This window comes from Microcaecilia unicolor, chromosome 5 (assembly GCF_901765095.1).
Source record: "Microcaecilia unicolor chromosome 5, aMicUni1.1, whole genome shotgun sequence".
Classification (NCBI taxonomy): Eukaryota; Metazoa; Chordata; class Amphibia; order Gymnophiona; family Siphonopidae; genus Microcaecilia; species Microcaecilia unicolor.
Window position 1 is genome coordinate 155,491,724 of NC_044035.1, and position 13,494 is coordinate 155,505,217.

General features: G+C 47.7%; 1 protein-coding gene across 1 annotated transcript in view; it reads left to right on the top strand.

Annotated features, from left to right (window-relative positions):
* Positions 1 to 6,522, top strand: part of LOC115471294 (KIF1-binding protein-like) — an 85,073-nt gene extending 78,551 nt beyond the window's left edge. The window contains exons 7-8 of the mRNA XM_030204995.1: positions 724 to 813; positions 6,454 to 6,522. Coding sequence (XP_030060855.1) covers positions 724 to 813; positions 6,454 to 6,522 — 159 coding nt within the window. The remainder of the gene's footprint in view (positions 1 to 723; positions 814 to 6,453) is intronic.
* Positions 6,523 to 13,494: the final 6,972 nt, after the last annotated feature.

Below are 13,494 nucleotides of genomic sequence, written 5' to 3' on the forward strand. Positions count from 1 at the left end.
GAATGAATCTTACCTCATTCCTAGAAAGCTCATTAGAAATAGTTACTCAGAGGTTAACTCTGCTTGCCACTTTCGCGTTGGAGCCTGATAGGGATGCCGTACTACGGCTTTCGTTGAGACACTTAGAAAATCTGTTTTTGGGCTCAAAGGTCCGTATCTTTCCAGATCTCTCACAACCTACACAGATGAGACGAAGGGCTTTTTTGGAACTTCGCCCCAGGGTGGTGGCATTGGGAGCAAATTTTGTTTTGCGATTTCCTTGTTTTTGTAATGTGGTGCTTGAGGGTAAACATTTTCAATTTGTAGATCCAAAACAGTTGAAAGAGTTTATTGATGCAAGAGTTGATGTGAATATAGTAAACCTTCCCTAATTTAGCAGGCTGGGGTCTGAACCAGAGGAAGCATCTATTGATTATTAATTTTTGTATCTTTTTTTTCTTTTTTAATTTCCTTAATCTTGGAATCAAATTTCTTTAACTTGTGGACAAATGGGCTGTAAAGATATATACTTATCATTTTTGTTTCCTAATGTTAAATAATGCCGATTGCATATTCACTTTATGTGGTGATATATTGGAAAATTTAAATTATATATAAAAAAAAAAAAAAGAATAGGACAGTCATTGTTGATTTAATTATGAATTGATAATGAGTGTGACTATTGGGCAGACTGAACTGTTCAGGTTTTTATCTGCTGTCACTATTAATCCTCTCTGCTTCCAGGCTGATGTGCAGACCATCTCTGACACAGGTACAAGCATCAGATGTCACCTGACCGTCTGGCATGTGCATGTGGCGACCTCTCAGCACATAGTGCCAGTGAATCAGAGACAAGTCTTACATGTGCGCACCAGAGTGTTCCAAGTTCCAACTTCTGTTTCTTCCTTGCCTGCAGTGCTGCAGCTCTAACCCAGAGAGAGACTGAGAGAGCGGACCGGAATTTTTTAAAATGTACCGTTAAATTCTTGAGGGAATGGGTGGGGACAGGTTAAATTCTTGCGGGGATGGGTAAGATTCCAGTGGGGATGGGTAGGGATGGTTAAGAGATCTGTCCCCATGCAATTCTCTAATTTAAACATCTCTATCGTATCCCCTCTCTCGCCTTTCTTCCAAATTACATATTGTAAAGGTGCTGAGCGTCTCTCCGCCTCTGGGACTATTCGCCTTTCTCAGCCTCCTCTATCATACACTTCTTCTCCAGAAAAAAACAGGAAAACCACAGGATCAAACAATAACTTTTTCCTTTTATTTTTATCCTTCAGCTTGGTAGAACACAGCCCGGGCTTCCGCCGCTGATTCCCCTCTTCCCCCTTAGTCTTGGGAGAAGCAGCAGACCCGTCAAGAAACCCTTTTCGGGCCGGTCAGGTTTATCAGAACACTGCCCCCCCTACAGCCGGGTTCCCCTAAGCCTAGTTCCGGCAAGTACGGCTGGCCCAAAACAGCTCCATATAACTTGGCTTTAAATCCACAGTTCCTGTAACCAAGCTCTCAAAACAGTTCAATATACTTTGGCTTTTAAATCCACAGTTCATGTAGCCCAGCTCTCAAAACAGTTCAATATAACTTGGCTTTTAAATCCACAGTTCATGTAGCCCAGCTCTCAAAACAGTTCAATATAACTTGGCTTTTAAATCCACAGTTCATGTAGCCAAGCTCTCAAAACGGTTCAATATAACTTGGCTTTTAAATCCACAGTTCATGTAGCCAAGCTCTCAAAACGGTTCAATATAACTTGGCTTTTAAATCCACAGTTCATGTAGCCAAGCTCTCAAAACGGTTCAATATAACTTGGCTTTTAAATCCACAGTTCATATAGCCAAGCTCTCAAAACAGTTCAATATAACTTGGCCTTTAAATCCACAGTTCATGTAGCCAAGCTCTCAAAACAGTTCAATATAACTTGGCTTTTAAATCCACAGTTCATGTAGCCAAGCTCTCAAAACAGTTCAATATAACTTGGCTTTTAAATCCACAGTTCATGTAGCCAAGCTCTCAAAACAGTTCAATATAACTTGGATTTTAAATCCACAGTTCATGTAGCCAAGCTCTCAAAACAGTTCAATATAACTTGGATTTTAAATCCACAGTTCATGTAGCCAAGCTCTCAAAACAGTTCAATATAACTTGGCTTTTAAATCCACAGTTCATGTAGCCAAGCTCTCAAAACGGTTCAATATAACTTGGCTTTTAAATCCACAGTTCATGTAGCCAAGTGTGGACTCAAAGCCTGGGGTCCCTCCCTCTTGGTCAGTCTCTCTTTCTCACCTGACCTCCTCCCGCCCTTGACCCCTCTTTCTTTGGCCCGGATCCTTTCTTTTCCAGGGCCCTTCTTACTTCTATGCGCTCCTCTGGGCCAGGGCAGAAATGTCCATGGGCTCCTCCAGGGCCTGCTCCTGGGCGGTTACCTCCATCTCCCAAGGCCCCCCTTCCCTCTCCTCCTTCTCAGGAGCCCAGTCCATGCTCTCTTCGCCCCACCCTTTTTCTCCTAGCTGCTCCTCCTTTTCCTCATTAACCTTTTCCCACCTGTTCCACCTCCCCCTCCCCCAGGTTGTAGAATTAGTATTTCTCCTTCCCTGGCAGCCCCCTTCTGGCGCCTCATGGGAGTACGCCCTGGTTTGTCTCCCTTGTACCCAAGGTGGATGCTGGGAGTTGTAGTTTCTAATTTGAAGTCTTCTCCTGGGGAAAATCTGCCTGTAAGGGCGAGACTCCTCTGGGGCTTTTTGGGGTTTGCAGGGTCGTTCTCCCCCCTTTTCTTCCTGCTCTCTACTATTCTCCACATATTCTTTACATACCCCCCCCCCCCCCCTTAAACTCGTCTCTCTCCCTTTTCTCTCATTGTCCCCTTTTCCTTCCTCTACCCGCGATAGGGCGTCCACATTACCCAAACACCTCCCGGGACGATGCTCCACCTCATATTGGAATGGCTGTAAAGCTAGATACCATCTCATTAATCTACCATTATTATTTTTCATCATGCTCAGCCATTTCAATGGAGCATGGTCCGTTACTAGTTTAAATTTTCTCCCCTCCAAATAGACATTACATTCCTGTACTGCCCACCGTATGGCTAGACACTCCTTCTCTATAGTGGAGTAATGTTCTTCATGGGGTAATAGCTTCCGGCTCAAATACAGGACTGGATGCTCTTCCCTGTTATGCTCCTGGGATAGTACAGCCCCCAACCCCCTTCCCGAAGCATCTGTTTGCAGGATAAAGGGTTTCCCGAAATCCACTGCCTTCAAGACTGGCTCTTGACACAGGGCCTTCTGCATCTGTGCAAAAACCGTCCTCTCCTCTTCCCCCCACCTTAAGGGATCAGGGTTCTTCCCTCTTAGCATGTCCGTTAAGGGGGTGGCAATAGTGGAAAATTGAGGGATGAAACGGCGGTAATACCCTACCATCCCCAGGAATCTACGCAATTGCTTTTTGGTGCTCGGCCGGGGAAACTCCTGTATGCTTTTAACCTTATTTAACAATGGTCGTACCTCCCCTCGGCCCACATTGTAGCCCAAATACTTCACCCTGTATTGTGCAAAATAACACTTTTTTGGGTTCAGGGTGAGTCCTGCCGCCCTAAAAGCCTGTAGAACCGCCCCTACCTGGGTCAAATGAGTATCCCATTCCCCGCTATGTATGACCACATCATCCATATAGGCTGCTGCGTATGCCTGATGGGGTCTAAGCACCCGGTCTAATAATCTCTGGCAACTCGCAGCTGCTGAATTAAGGCCGAAAGGCAACCTTTTGAACTGGTACAGGCCCATTGGTGTGCTAAAAGCTGTCTTTGCCCGCGCCCCCGGGAGTAAGTGGAATTTGCCAATACCCTTTTGTTAAGTCCAGGGTAGTGAGATATTGGGCGGCCCCTAACCTATCCACCAGCTCTTCAATATAGGGCATAGGATAGGCATCTGCCCTGCGACAGGGTATTCAGCTGGCGGAAATCTATACAGAACCTCCACTCCCCCTCGGGTTTGGGTACTAGCACCACGGGGCTGGACCAGGGGCTATTTGATTCTTCAATCACCCCAAAGTTTAACATTTCCTGCACCTGTTTTATCACCTCTTGCCTTTTCACGGGGGAAAGCCTGTAGGGCTTTTGCCTAACTATCTTTCCCCTCTCCGTTATTATGTCATGCTGCACTAGCCGGGTATTCCCTGGGCAAGCTGTCAGGACATCCTTAAATCTTCTCAGTAGGCTTCCTAGCTCCTTTTTTTGTAACAGTGTCAAACGGGGATTAACCCCGGGCTCCCCGGGTTTGAAGATATCCCTTATTTGGGGCCCCAACTCCTCTTCCTCCTTCTCTTCCACCCTAGCCTGAAAGCCTACTCTCGCTATCCAGGGTTTTATAAGGTTTACATGGAAGGTTTGGACCCTTCCTTTCTCGTTCTCCACCTCATACGTGAGGGGTCCTAGTCGCTTCTTCACCACCCAGGGTCCCTTCCACCTGGAGGCAAACTTATGCGGGTCCTCTGAGATTAGGATGAGAACCCTATCTCCGGATTGAAACTCCCTTTCTCTCGTACCTTTATCATAATATTCTTTTTGTAGCGTTTGGCTCTCTTCTAGCCTCTCCTGGGAATATTCCTGTATCCTACCTAGTCTGGCCCTCAGATCCTGCAAGTATTCGACGTCTGATTGATCAGTGGCTTCCGGGGTTACCCACTGTTCTTGCAGTATGTCCAAAATGCCCCGGGGCCTCCTGCCAAACATTAGTTCAAAAGGTGACACTCCTAAGGAGTCGTGTACCTTTTCTCGGTAAGCATATAACACAAAAGGCAGCAGTTGGTCCCAACCTGTCCTATCTTCCCCTAAAGCTCTTTTTAACATGCCCTTTAAGGTTTTATTAAAACGTTCTACCATCCCATTAGTTTGCGGATGGTAGGCCGCCGTACGGACATGTTGTATTCCAAAAGCCTCCCACACTTGCTTTAGGGTACTGGACATAAAGTTGGACCCCCTATCTGTCAGAACCTCTCGGGGAAACCCCACCTCACAGAAAATTTTTATTAGCTCCCGGGCAATACCCTGTGCGGATATGCCTCTTAAGGGCACGGCCCAGGGATATCTAGTGGCCATATCCATTATCACCAACACATACAAGAAACCCCTTTTGGATTTCGTTACGGGACCAATAATGTCCATTGCTATCTTTTTTCCCTGGTTGGTCCACCCTAGGAAGAGGACTTAAGGGGCTTTGGGAGGGAATCGGTCGGCCACCTTCTGACAGTTGGGGCATGACTTACAATACTTCTCCACCTCTCTATATACTCCCGGCCAGTAAAATCGCGCCAATATCTGCGTCAAGGTGGCCTGGGTGCCCTTATGTCCCCCTAACGGGTGATCATGCGCTAGCCTTATTACCAGAGGGCGGAAAGCCTGGGGAACTACTAGCTGCCTCCCTCCTTCTGTGTTCTCCCAGTTCGGCACACGCCGATAGAGTATGTCCCCTTCTATCAGGAACCCTGGAGCCCCTTGGTCTTCCCCCTGGCGGGCTCTTTCCCAGGCATATTCTAACGTCGGATCATTGGCCTGCTCCCTATGAAATTGAGGAAACTGTTCCCTAAGTTCTTTTGGGGCCACAGGTAGATAGCTTTCCGCTTTCAGCTGCTCCCAGGCCTCCCGTCTACCCCTTCTCTCCTTTTTTTTCAAAGCCTTCGCTTTTCTCTCTTTCCCCGGCTCCCCTAAGACCTCGCCCTGGAAAGGAAAGATGCCTCCTATTCCCTCTTCCGGAACCTCTGGGTCTCGAAGAGCCTGGGCACGAGTAGTTACCCATACTCTTTTCTCTCTAATACATTCGGAAAAGGGGGGCCAATCCCTTCCCAGAATCATCTCCTGGGGTAACCGGGGAAGAACGGCCACAGCAATCTCTATCTCCCCTGTGGGCCCTTTTAGGTTTACTCTATGTAGGGTGTACCGTGTACGGGCCCCGTGTATACACTGTATCGCTACTGCTCCCTCATAGGTATCCCTCCCTCTATTCCTCCTCTCTCTTATTCGGTCCCATAACCGCCGGGAGATCATGGACTGGTCTGCCCCAGAGTCCAACATGGCTACTACCGGTAAACCTTCTACCTCTAAAGGGGCCGTATACCGGGGTTTAAACCCCCTTTCAACCTGTGAGGTCCACCCCTCCCGACCCGGGCAATCCTTCCTGAAATGCCCCGTTCTCCCACATTTATAACACTGCTTTACTCCATAAGAGACTGCCCTCTTTCCTCGCCAGGGAGCCCCCTTGCTTTTTCCCCAGCCAAGTGGCGTCCGGCTTCCCTTCCTTTTGCCCCAACTTGGAGGAGTAACTTTTGGAACCCCCACCCCCTGGGGTCGGGGCTTTCCCCCCTCCCTCTCGGTTCCTCCCCAATGTTGGGCTTCCAGATACCACTCCAACCCAGCAGTCACTCCCTCAACTGTCTTACAGCCCCTTTTTACCAATTCTGCTCTATTTCTCCGGGCAGGCCCTGGAGGAATTGCTCCACCACCAATTCTTGGAGAATCTCCGCGATGGTGTGGTGGTCAGGCTCTAACCATCTTTTTAATAAGTCCATTAGTCTATTGGCCACGGCTTTAGGGGTTTCCCCCATTTCCCATTAGTGGCCCGAAATTTCCTCCTATACGCCTGGGTACTAAGCCCATATCTGTCCTTAATGGCTTCTTTTAATCTTCCATAGTGGGCAGCATCGTCAGGAGACAAGTCCCGAAATGCGGCCAGGGCCTCCCCTGATAGGGAAGGGACTAACCGCACGGCCCACTGCTCGTGAGGCCAATTAGCCGCCACGGCCACCCTTTCAAATGCTGTTAGGAAATCATCCACATTGTCCTGCTCTGTTAACTTCCCCCATGCAAGTGTGTTCATGGATAAAGATCCTACCGCACCGCTGCCTCCTGGCCCTTGTCCTACTGCTCCGGTTTCCACGTCCCTTGGAGCTGGGATCCCTCTCTGAAAGAACTCCTGGAGCATTTTTAGCACTGGCTGCTGTTGATCTCTCGCAGCCGTTAAGGAGTCCTCTACCATCTTCGCGGTCAGCTCCTGCTGTTTTTGGAACTGCATGGTCATCCACGTGAAGATTTCCTTGGGATCCATCCCGGGCGACGGAACCGTTTCCTGGAAGACAAAAAAAAACACAGAGGACCCTCCAAGTGCGATTCCCCCACTTCTCTTGGGTTTTTTTAAAGATCTCTCTGGTCCGCCCCCCCCCCCCCCAATCTAGGCCCCCGCTACCGGAACCCAAGACGGGTCTGCGCCTTTATCAGCGTTGGCCCCTCCGTCGGGCTTCTCAGCTGGGCTGGTCTCAACCTCCTCGAGCGACAGGTCCGAAGCAGAAAAAAAAATTTTTCTTTAGATTTGATCCCACTCCTGACACCACTTGTAAAGGTGCGGAGCGTCTCTCCGCCTCTGGGACTATTCGCCTTTCTCAGCCTCCTCTATCATACACTTCTTCTCCAGAAAAAAACAGGAAAACCACAGGATCAAACAATAACTTTTTCCTTTTATTTTTATCCTTCAGCTTGGTAGAACACAGCCCGGGCTTCCGCCGCTGATTCCCCTCTTCCCCCTTAGTCTTGGGAGAAGCAGCGGACCCGTCAAGAAACCCTTTTCGGGCCGGTCAGGTTTATCAGAACACTGCCCCCCCTACAGCCGGGTTCCCCTAAGCCTAGTTCCGGCAAGTACGGCTGGCCCAAAACAGCTCAATATAACTTGGCTTTAAATCCACAGTTCCTGTAACCAAGCTCTCAAAACAGTTCAATATACTTTCTTTTAAATCCACAGTTCATGTAGCCAAGCTCTCAAAACGGTTCAATATAACTTGGCTTTTAAATCCACAGTTCATGTAGCCAAGCTCTCAAAACAGTTCAATATAACTTGGCTTTTAAATCCACAGTTCATGTAGCCAAGCTCTCAAAACAGTTCAATATAACTTGGCTTTAAATCCACAGTTCATGTAGCCAAGCTCTCAAAACGGTTCAATATAACTTGGCTTTTAAATCCACAGTTCATGTAGCCAAGCTCTCAAAACAGTTCAATATAACTTGGCTTTTAAATCCACAGTTCATGTAGCCAAGTGTGGACTCAAAGCCTGGGGTCCCTCCCTCTTGGTCAGTCTCTCTTTCTCACCTGACCTCCTCCCGCCTTGACCCCTCTTTCTTTGGCCCGGATCCTTTCTTTTCCAGGGCCCTTCTTACTTCTATGCGCTCCTCTGGGCCAGGGCAGAAATGTCCATGGGCTACTCCAGGGCCTGCTCCTGGGCGGTTACCTCCATCTCCCAAGGCCCCCCTTCCCTCTCCTCCTTCTCAGGAGCCCAGTCCCTGCTCTCTTCGCCCCACCCTTTTTCTCCCAGCTGCTCCTCCTTTTCCTCATTAACCTTTTCCCACCTGTTCCACCTCCCCCTCCCCCAGGTTGTAGAATTAGTATTTCTCCTTCCCTGGCAGCCCCCTTCTGGCGCCTCATGGGAGTACGCCCTGGTTTGTCTCCCTTGTACCCAAGGTGGATGCTGGGAGTTGTAGTTTCTAATTTGAAGTCTTCTCCTGGGGAAAATCTGCCTGTAAGGGCGAGACTCCTCTGGGGCTTTTTGGGTTTGCAGGGTCGTTCTCCCCCCTTTTCTTCCTGCTCTCTACTATTCTCCACATATTCTTTACAATATATTGAGATCCTGTCCCCATATGCTGTATGACAGAGACCACTGACCAATTTTGTAGCCACCCTCTGGACTGACTCAGTCCTTTTTATATCTTCTTGTAGGTGCAGTCTCTAGAATTGCACAGTACTCTAAATGGGGCCTCACCAGAGACTTATACAAGAGCACTATCTCCCCTTTTTCCTGCTGGCAGTTCCTCCTGTGCACCCAAGCATCCGTCTGGCTTTGACTGTCGCCTTTTCTACCTGTTGGCCACCTGAGATCATCAAACATAATCTCCCCTAAGTCCCACTCTTCTTCCATACACAAAAGTATTTTGCCCCCCTTATACCTCTTTGATAAAGCCTAACACGAGAACCCATAGCTAGCCATAACACAACACCTTCCAACTTTAGGCAGAATGTATCTCTAACTACTTGATCAAATCCTTTTTGTGTTCCTTGACTTCTTTGTAACACCAAATGTATACTTCTGTGTAACATCAAATGTGTATGGCAATGCCACAACAGGTCTTTGTAAGCCACATTGAGCCTTCAAATAGGTGGGAAAATGTGGGATACAAGTGAAATAAATAATAATACTGTAGCATTCCCTTGGATTTTAGCAACCTGAGTCTATGACCCTGCATTTTTTTAGCATTAAATCTGAGTTTCCAATTGTTGACCATTCTTCAAGCTTCACCAGATCCTCTGCATGCTATCAACACCCTCTGGGGTGTCTACCGTATTACAAAGTTTGGTATTGTCGGCAAAGAAACAAACTTTACGAGACAGTCCTTTGGCAATATTGCTTACAAATAGTTAAAAGAGCCGGCCCTGGTCACGTGATATCGTGCTTTGAGAGTGGACACAAGTGAGAGAGCTCCCGGGCCCGGATCGCATTAACCCACCCTCCACGAGCAATATTCTGAGAGCCGAACCAATTTCACAAAGGAAAAGGATTGGGGAAACAACGAGGCAGTGAAAAACAGCTTACTTTGATGCGAAGCCATGTCGACGAAGTTGCAACGTGGAGAAAAAGAAAAAGCGCCACACGATGATACAAAAATGGCGGCAGGAGAAGACCCTGGGAGTTCCTCTGTAAGCTCTGCATGGGTGGTTGAAGTGGTAGCGGAGGTGAAGGAAGGCGATAGCAGACTCCTTGGATAAACGCTTGCAGGAGGTATCGGACAAGCTGGATACAGTGGACGGGAAACTAGAATCTTTAAAAGGAGAATTTTCTACACATTGTCAGCGTGTCTCGGGCCTTGAAGACCAGGTGCTGCAGCTTTCGACTTTGACCAACACTTTACAGGGCAGGATGAAAGTATTGGAAGACAAGGTAGATGATATGGAGAATCGTTCTCGGAGGGCGAATCTGCGCTTGATCGGCCTCCCTGAAATCATTGCTGAAGAGGAATTGAGACAGTTCCTTGGAATCGTGGCTGGTGTCTACCCTGGGGTTGCGGTCGGAGCTGGGCCCGCTCCGTATAGAGCAGGCACATCAGTTAGGCCCTAAGAAACAGGAGGAGTCGCGCCCACAGGTGGTAATATGTAAGATCTTAAATTTTGCTCACAAGACTGAAATCCTGCGGGCTTTAAGATCTGAGGGCCCTCTTTCCTATGATAATAAAAATGTGCTTTGCTTCCAAGACTTTTCAACTCGAATAATGGGTTTAAGAGTGGAGGAGTGGCCTAGTGGTTAGAGCACCGGTCTTGCAATCCAGAGGTGGCCGGTTCAAATCCCACTGCTGATCCTTGTGACCTTGGGCAAGTCACTTAATCCTCCATTGCCCAAGGTTCAGACTTAGATTGTGAGTCCTCCTGGACAGAGAATATCCAGAGTACCTGAATGTAACTCACCTTGAGCTACTACTGAAAAGGGTGTGAGCAAAATCTAAATAAATAAATAAGACGGGCTTATGGCCCAGTTGTGCTGAACTACACCGCAGACACATACAATTTGCTTTGATATACCCAGCTCGACTCAAGATCTTTACGGAGGGACGGCCCCAATTCTATGACTCACTCGAAGCAGCTCAGGCCTTTGTGAAAGACTTGCCCACCTCTATGGATACAGCCTGATACTACTACTACTACTACTACTACTACTTAACATTTCTAGAGCGCTACTAGGGTTACGCAGCGCTGTACAGTTTAACAAAGAAGGACAGTCCCTGCTCGAAGGAGCTTACAATCTAAAGGACGAAATGTCAAGTTGGGGCAGTTAAGATTCCTGAATAGAGGTGTAGTGGTTAGGTGCCGAAGGCGACATTGAGAGGTGGGCTTTGAGTAGGATTTGAAGATGGGCAGGGAAGGGGGCCTGGCGTATGGGCTCAGGGAGTTTATTCCAAGCATGGGGTGAGTGTGAGGCAGAAAGAGCGGAGCCTGGAGTTGGCTGGTGGTGGAGAAGGGTACTGAGAGGAGGGATTTGTCTTGAGAGCGGAGGTTACGGGTAGGAACGTAAGGGGAGATGAGGGTAGAGAGGTAAGGAGGGGCTGCAGATTGAGTGCATTTGTAGGTTAGTAGGAGAAGCTTGAACTGAATGCAGTACCTGATCGGAAGCCAGTGAAGTGACTTGAGGAGAGGGGTGATATGAGCATAACGGTCGAGGCGGAAGATAAGACGTGCAGCAGAGTTCTGAACGGATTGAAGGGGGGATAGATGGCTAAGTGGGAGGCCAATGAGGGAGTAGGTTGCGTAGTCAAGGCGAGAGGTGATGCTGTATCTGTACATTTCTAGGACTGGACTTCGGTGATCTAGCCTTGTTGCTTTAGGCTTTTTGCAATTAGAGGGGTTCAACAAGTTTATCCTTGGCCGTGAAATGCTGGTTCTATGCTTATTTGGAGATAATTACAGACGAATAGATGGACGGATTGGAGACAAGAAATCTGGAATGACTGCACAAAGAGTGCTGCATATGTTGTAATATGCTGCTTTTTGTTCTGTGGGCATGCCTGCAAAGTAACTAGTCCTGTTAAAAGCCCCAGACATTTACCTGGGTTTTTTTTTCTCTTTGCAGCCTGTTGCTCTGATTTTGCGCAGTATGCCTAATATCTTACCAGAATCATTGAGTGTTGGACCAAATTGATGCCTAGATTTGTTGATATGGCTGCAATAATGTTTTGTTCTTGCATTTATGATCTAGAGTGCTATACAGATATTTGAACCACAACTTCAGAGTATTGCCTGTTGTGGTTAGTACATAAGTAATGCCATACTGGGAAAGACCAAGGGTCCATCGAGCCCAGCATCTTGTCCACGGACAGCGGCAATCCAGGCCAAGGGCACCTGGCAAGCTTCCCAAACGTACAAACATTCTATACATGTTATTCCCTGGGATTGGGATTTTTCCAAGTCCATTTAGTACGGTTTATGGACTTGTCCCTTAGGACAAGTTGCAGGAGGCAGCAGGTGTGGGCCCTTTTTTTTATGTAGTTCATGTGCTGACTTTGGCTCTGTATGTTAAAAAGCTAACTGTACCCCGGTGTGATGGGAAGAAATGCTGTTCGAATTGCGGATTCAGCTGTTGCACGAGATATGAGGAAAGTGACTTTTGGGGGGGGGGGGGGGGGGGGGGGTTCAGTGGAACTTTGCAGAAAAATCTAATGTCTCAATATAAATGCTGGTTCAATTGTTGAAATATTATGGAGGGTGGGTTTGGGTACTCCAGGGTGGGGTGGGGGGGTTCTCACATGTGCGCCATGTTCCAAAATTTGATTGGACATTTTTGATTTATGGGGTTTGAAGGGGTGGAAAAAAGGTATGGGGGAATAGTGTTTTGTGGGGGTGGGGGGGGGGGGTTGTAAGGGGAAGGGAGTGCTAGGCTGGGGTGGGTATGTATGCGGGTTTTATTTGGGATTTTTGTTTTTGGGGGCGTGTGTTGGGAAGTCACGTGTATGGATGAAGAGTGTGTTGTCGAGTCCAAAGATTCTTTTTGTCCTGTGTGGTCGGGGGGTTGTTTGGCTGGGACAACCGCCCGAGGTAAGGTTAATGGTTGAATTTCTGCAGATGTTTTTGTTGATTTCTAGTAAGTGATGCCGGTTAACTGGTGTCATGGAATGTGAACGGAGTCTCCTCGTCCAGTTAAGAGGCAGAAGATCATGCAGGCCTTGAATCGTCAGAAAGCTGATATTGCGTTTTTACAACAGAACCACTTGCAATCGATAGAACATTCTAAATTTAAGCGCTGGGGGGTAGGACATGTGGAGGAGGTCCCAGCGGTGGGCCGTAAGGCTGGTCTGCTGGTTCTTTCTGGAAGGGCTTGGACCTGGTGACACATAAAAATCCTCCTTGGGGGTCTCTCCATGTTTGGTTAGTGAAGGCTTTGGTAAACAAAAAACTCTATTGTTTTGTAATGTATATGGACCAAATGTCTATGATCATAAGTGGATGAAGTCCATAATACGTAAGGTTGCGGGAGTATTAGACATACCCATCATTATGGGGGGGTGGATTTCAATATGGTTCAACAACCCTGCTTTGGACAGGTCTAGGGGATTTGGGGGAGAGGAGGGCATCGGCAACAAAGAGAATCCCCTGTTTATGTTCTAGTCTGAATTTATTGGATGTTTGGAGAACCTTAAACACCGATAGACAGAGATTATACGCACTTATCGAGGGCACATGGCTTCACATCCCGGATTGATTATGGCTATTGTCATCAGAGTTGTTTTCTTCTGTAGTTTCGGCTGGAACTAAAGTGTATAGTGTCTCCGACCACCGCTTGTGTTTGGTGTTCAGTGGATCTGAAAGGTCCGATGATGCTCCAATATACTTGGCTTTTCCTCCTAAAATTATACTGGGACAACGGCTTTTCGAGAATTTTTGATGCAAAAATGGATTGATTATCAGCTCCATAATGAGGGCTACAAAGATCAACCAA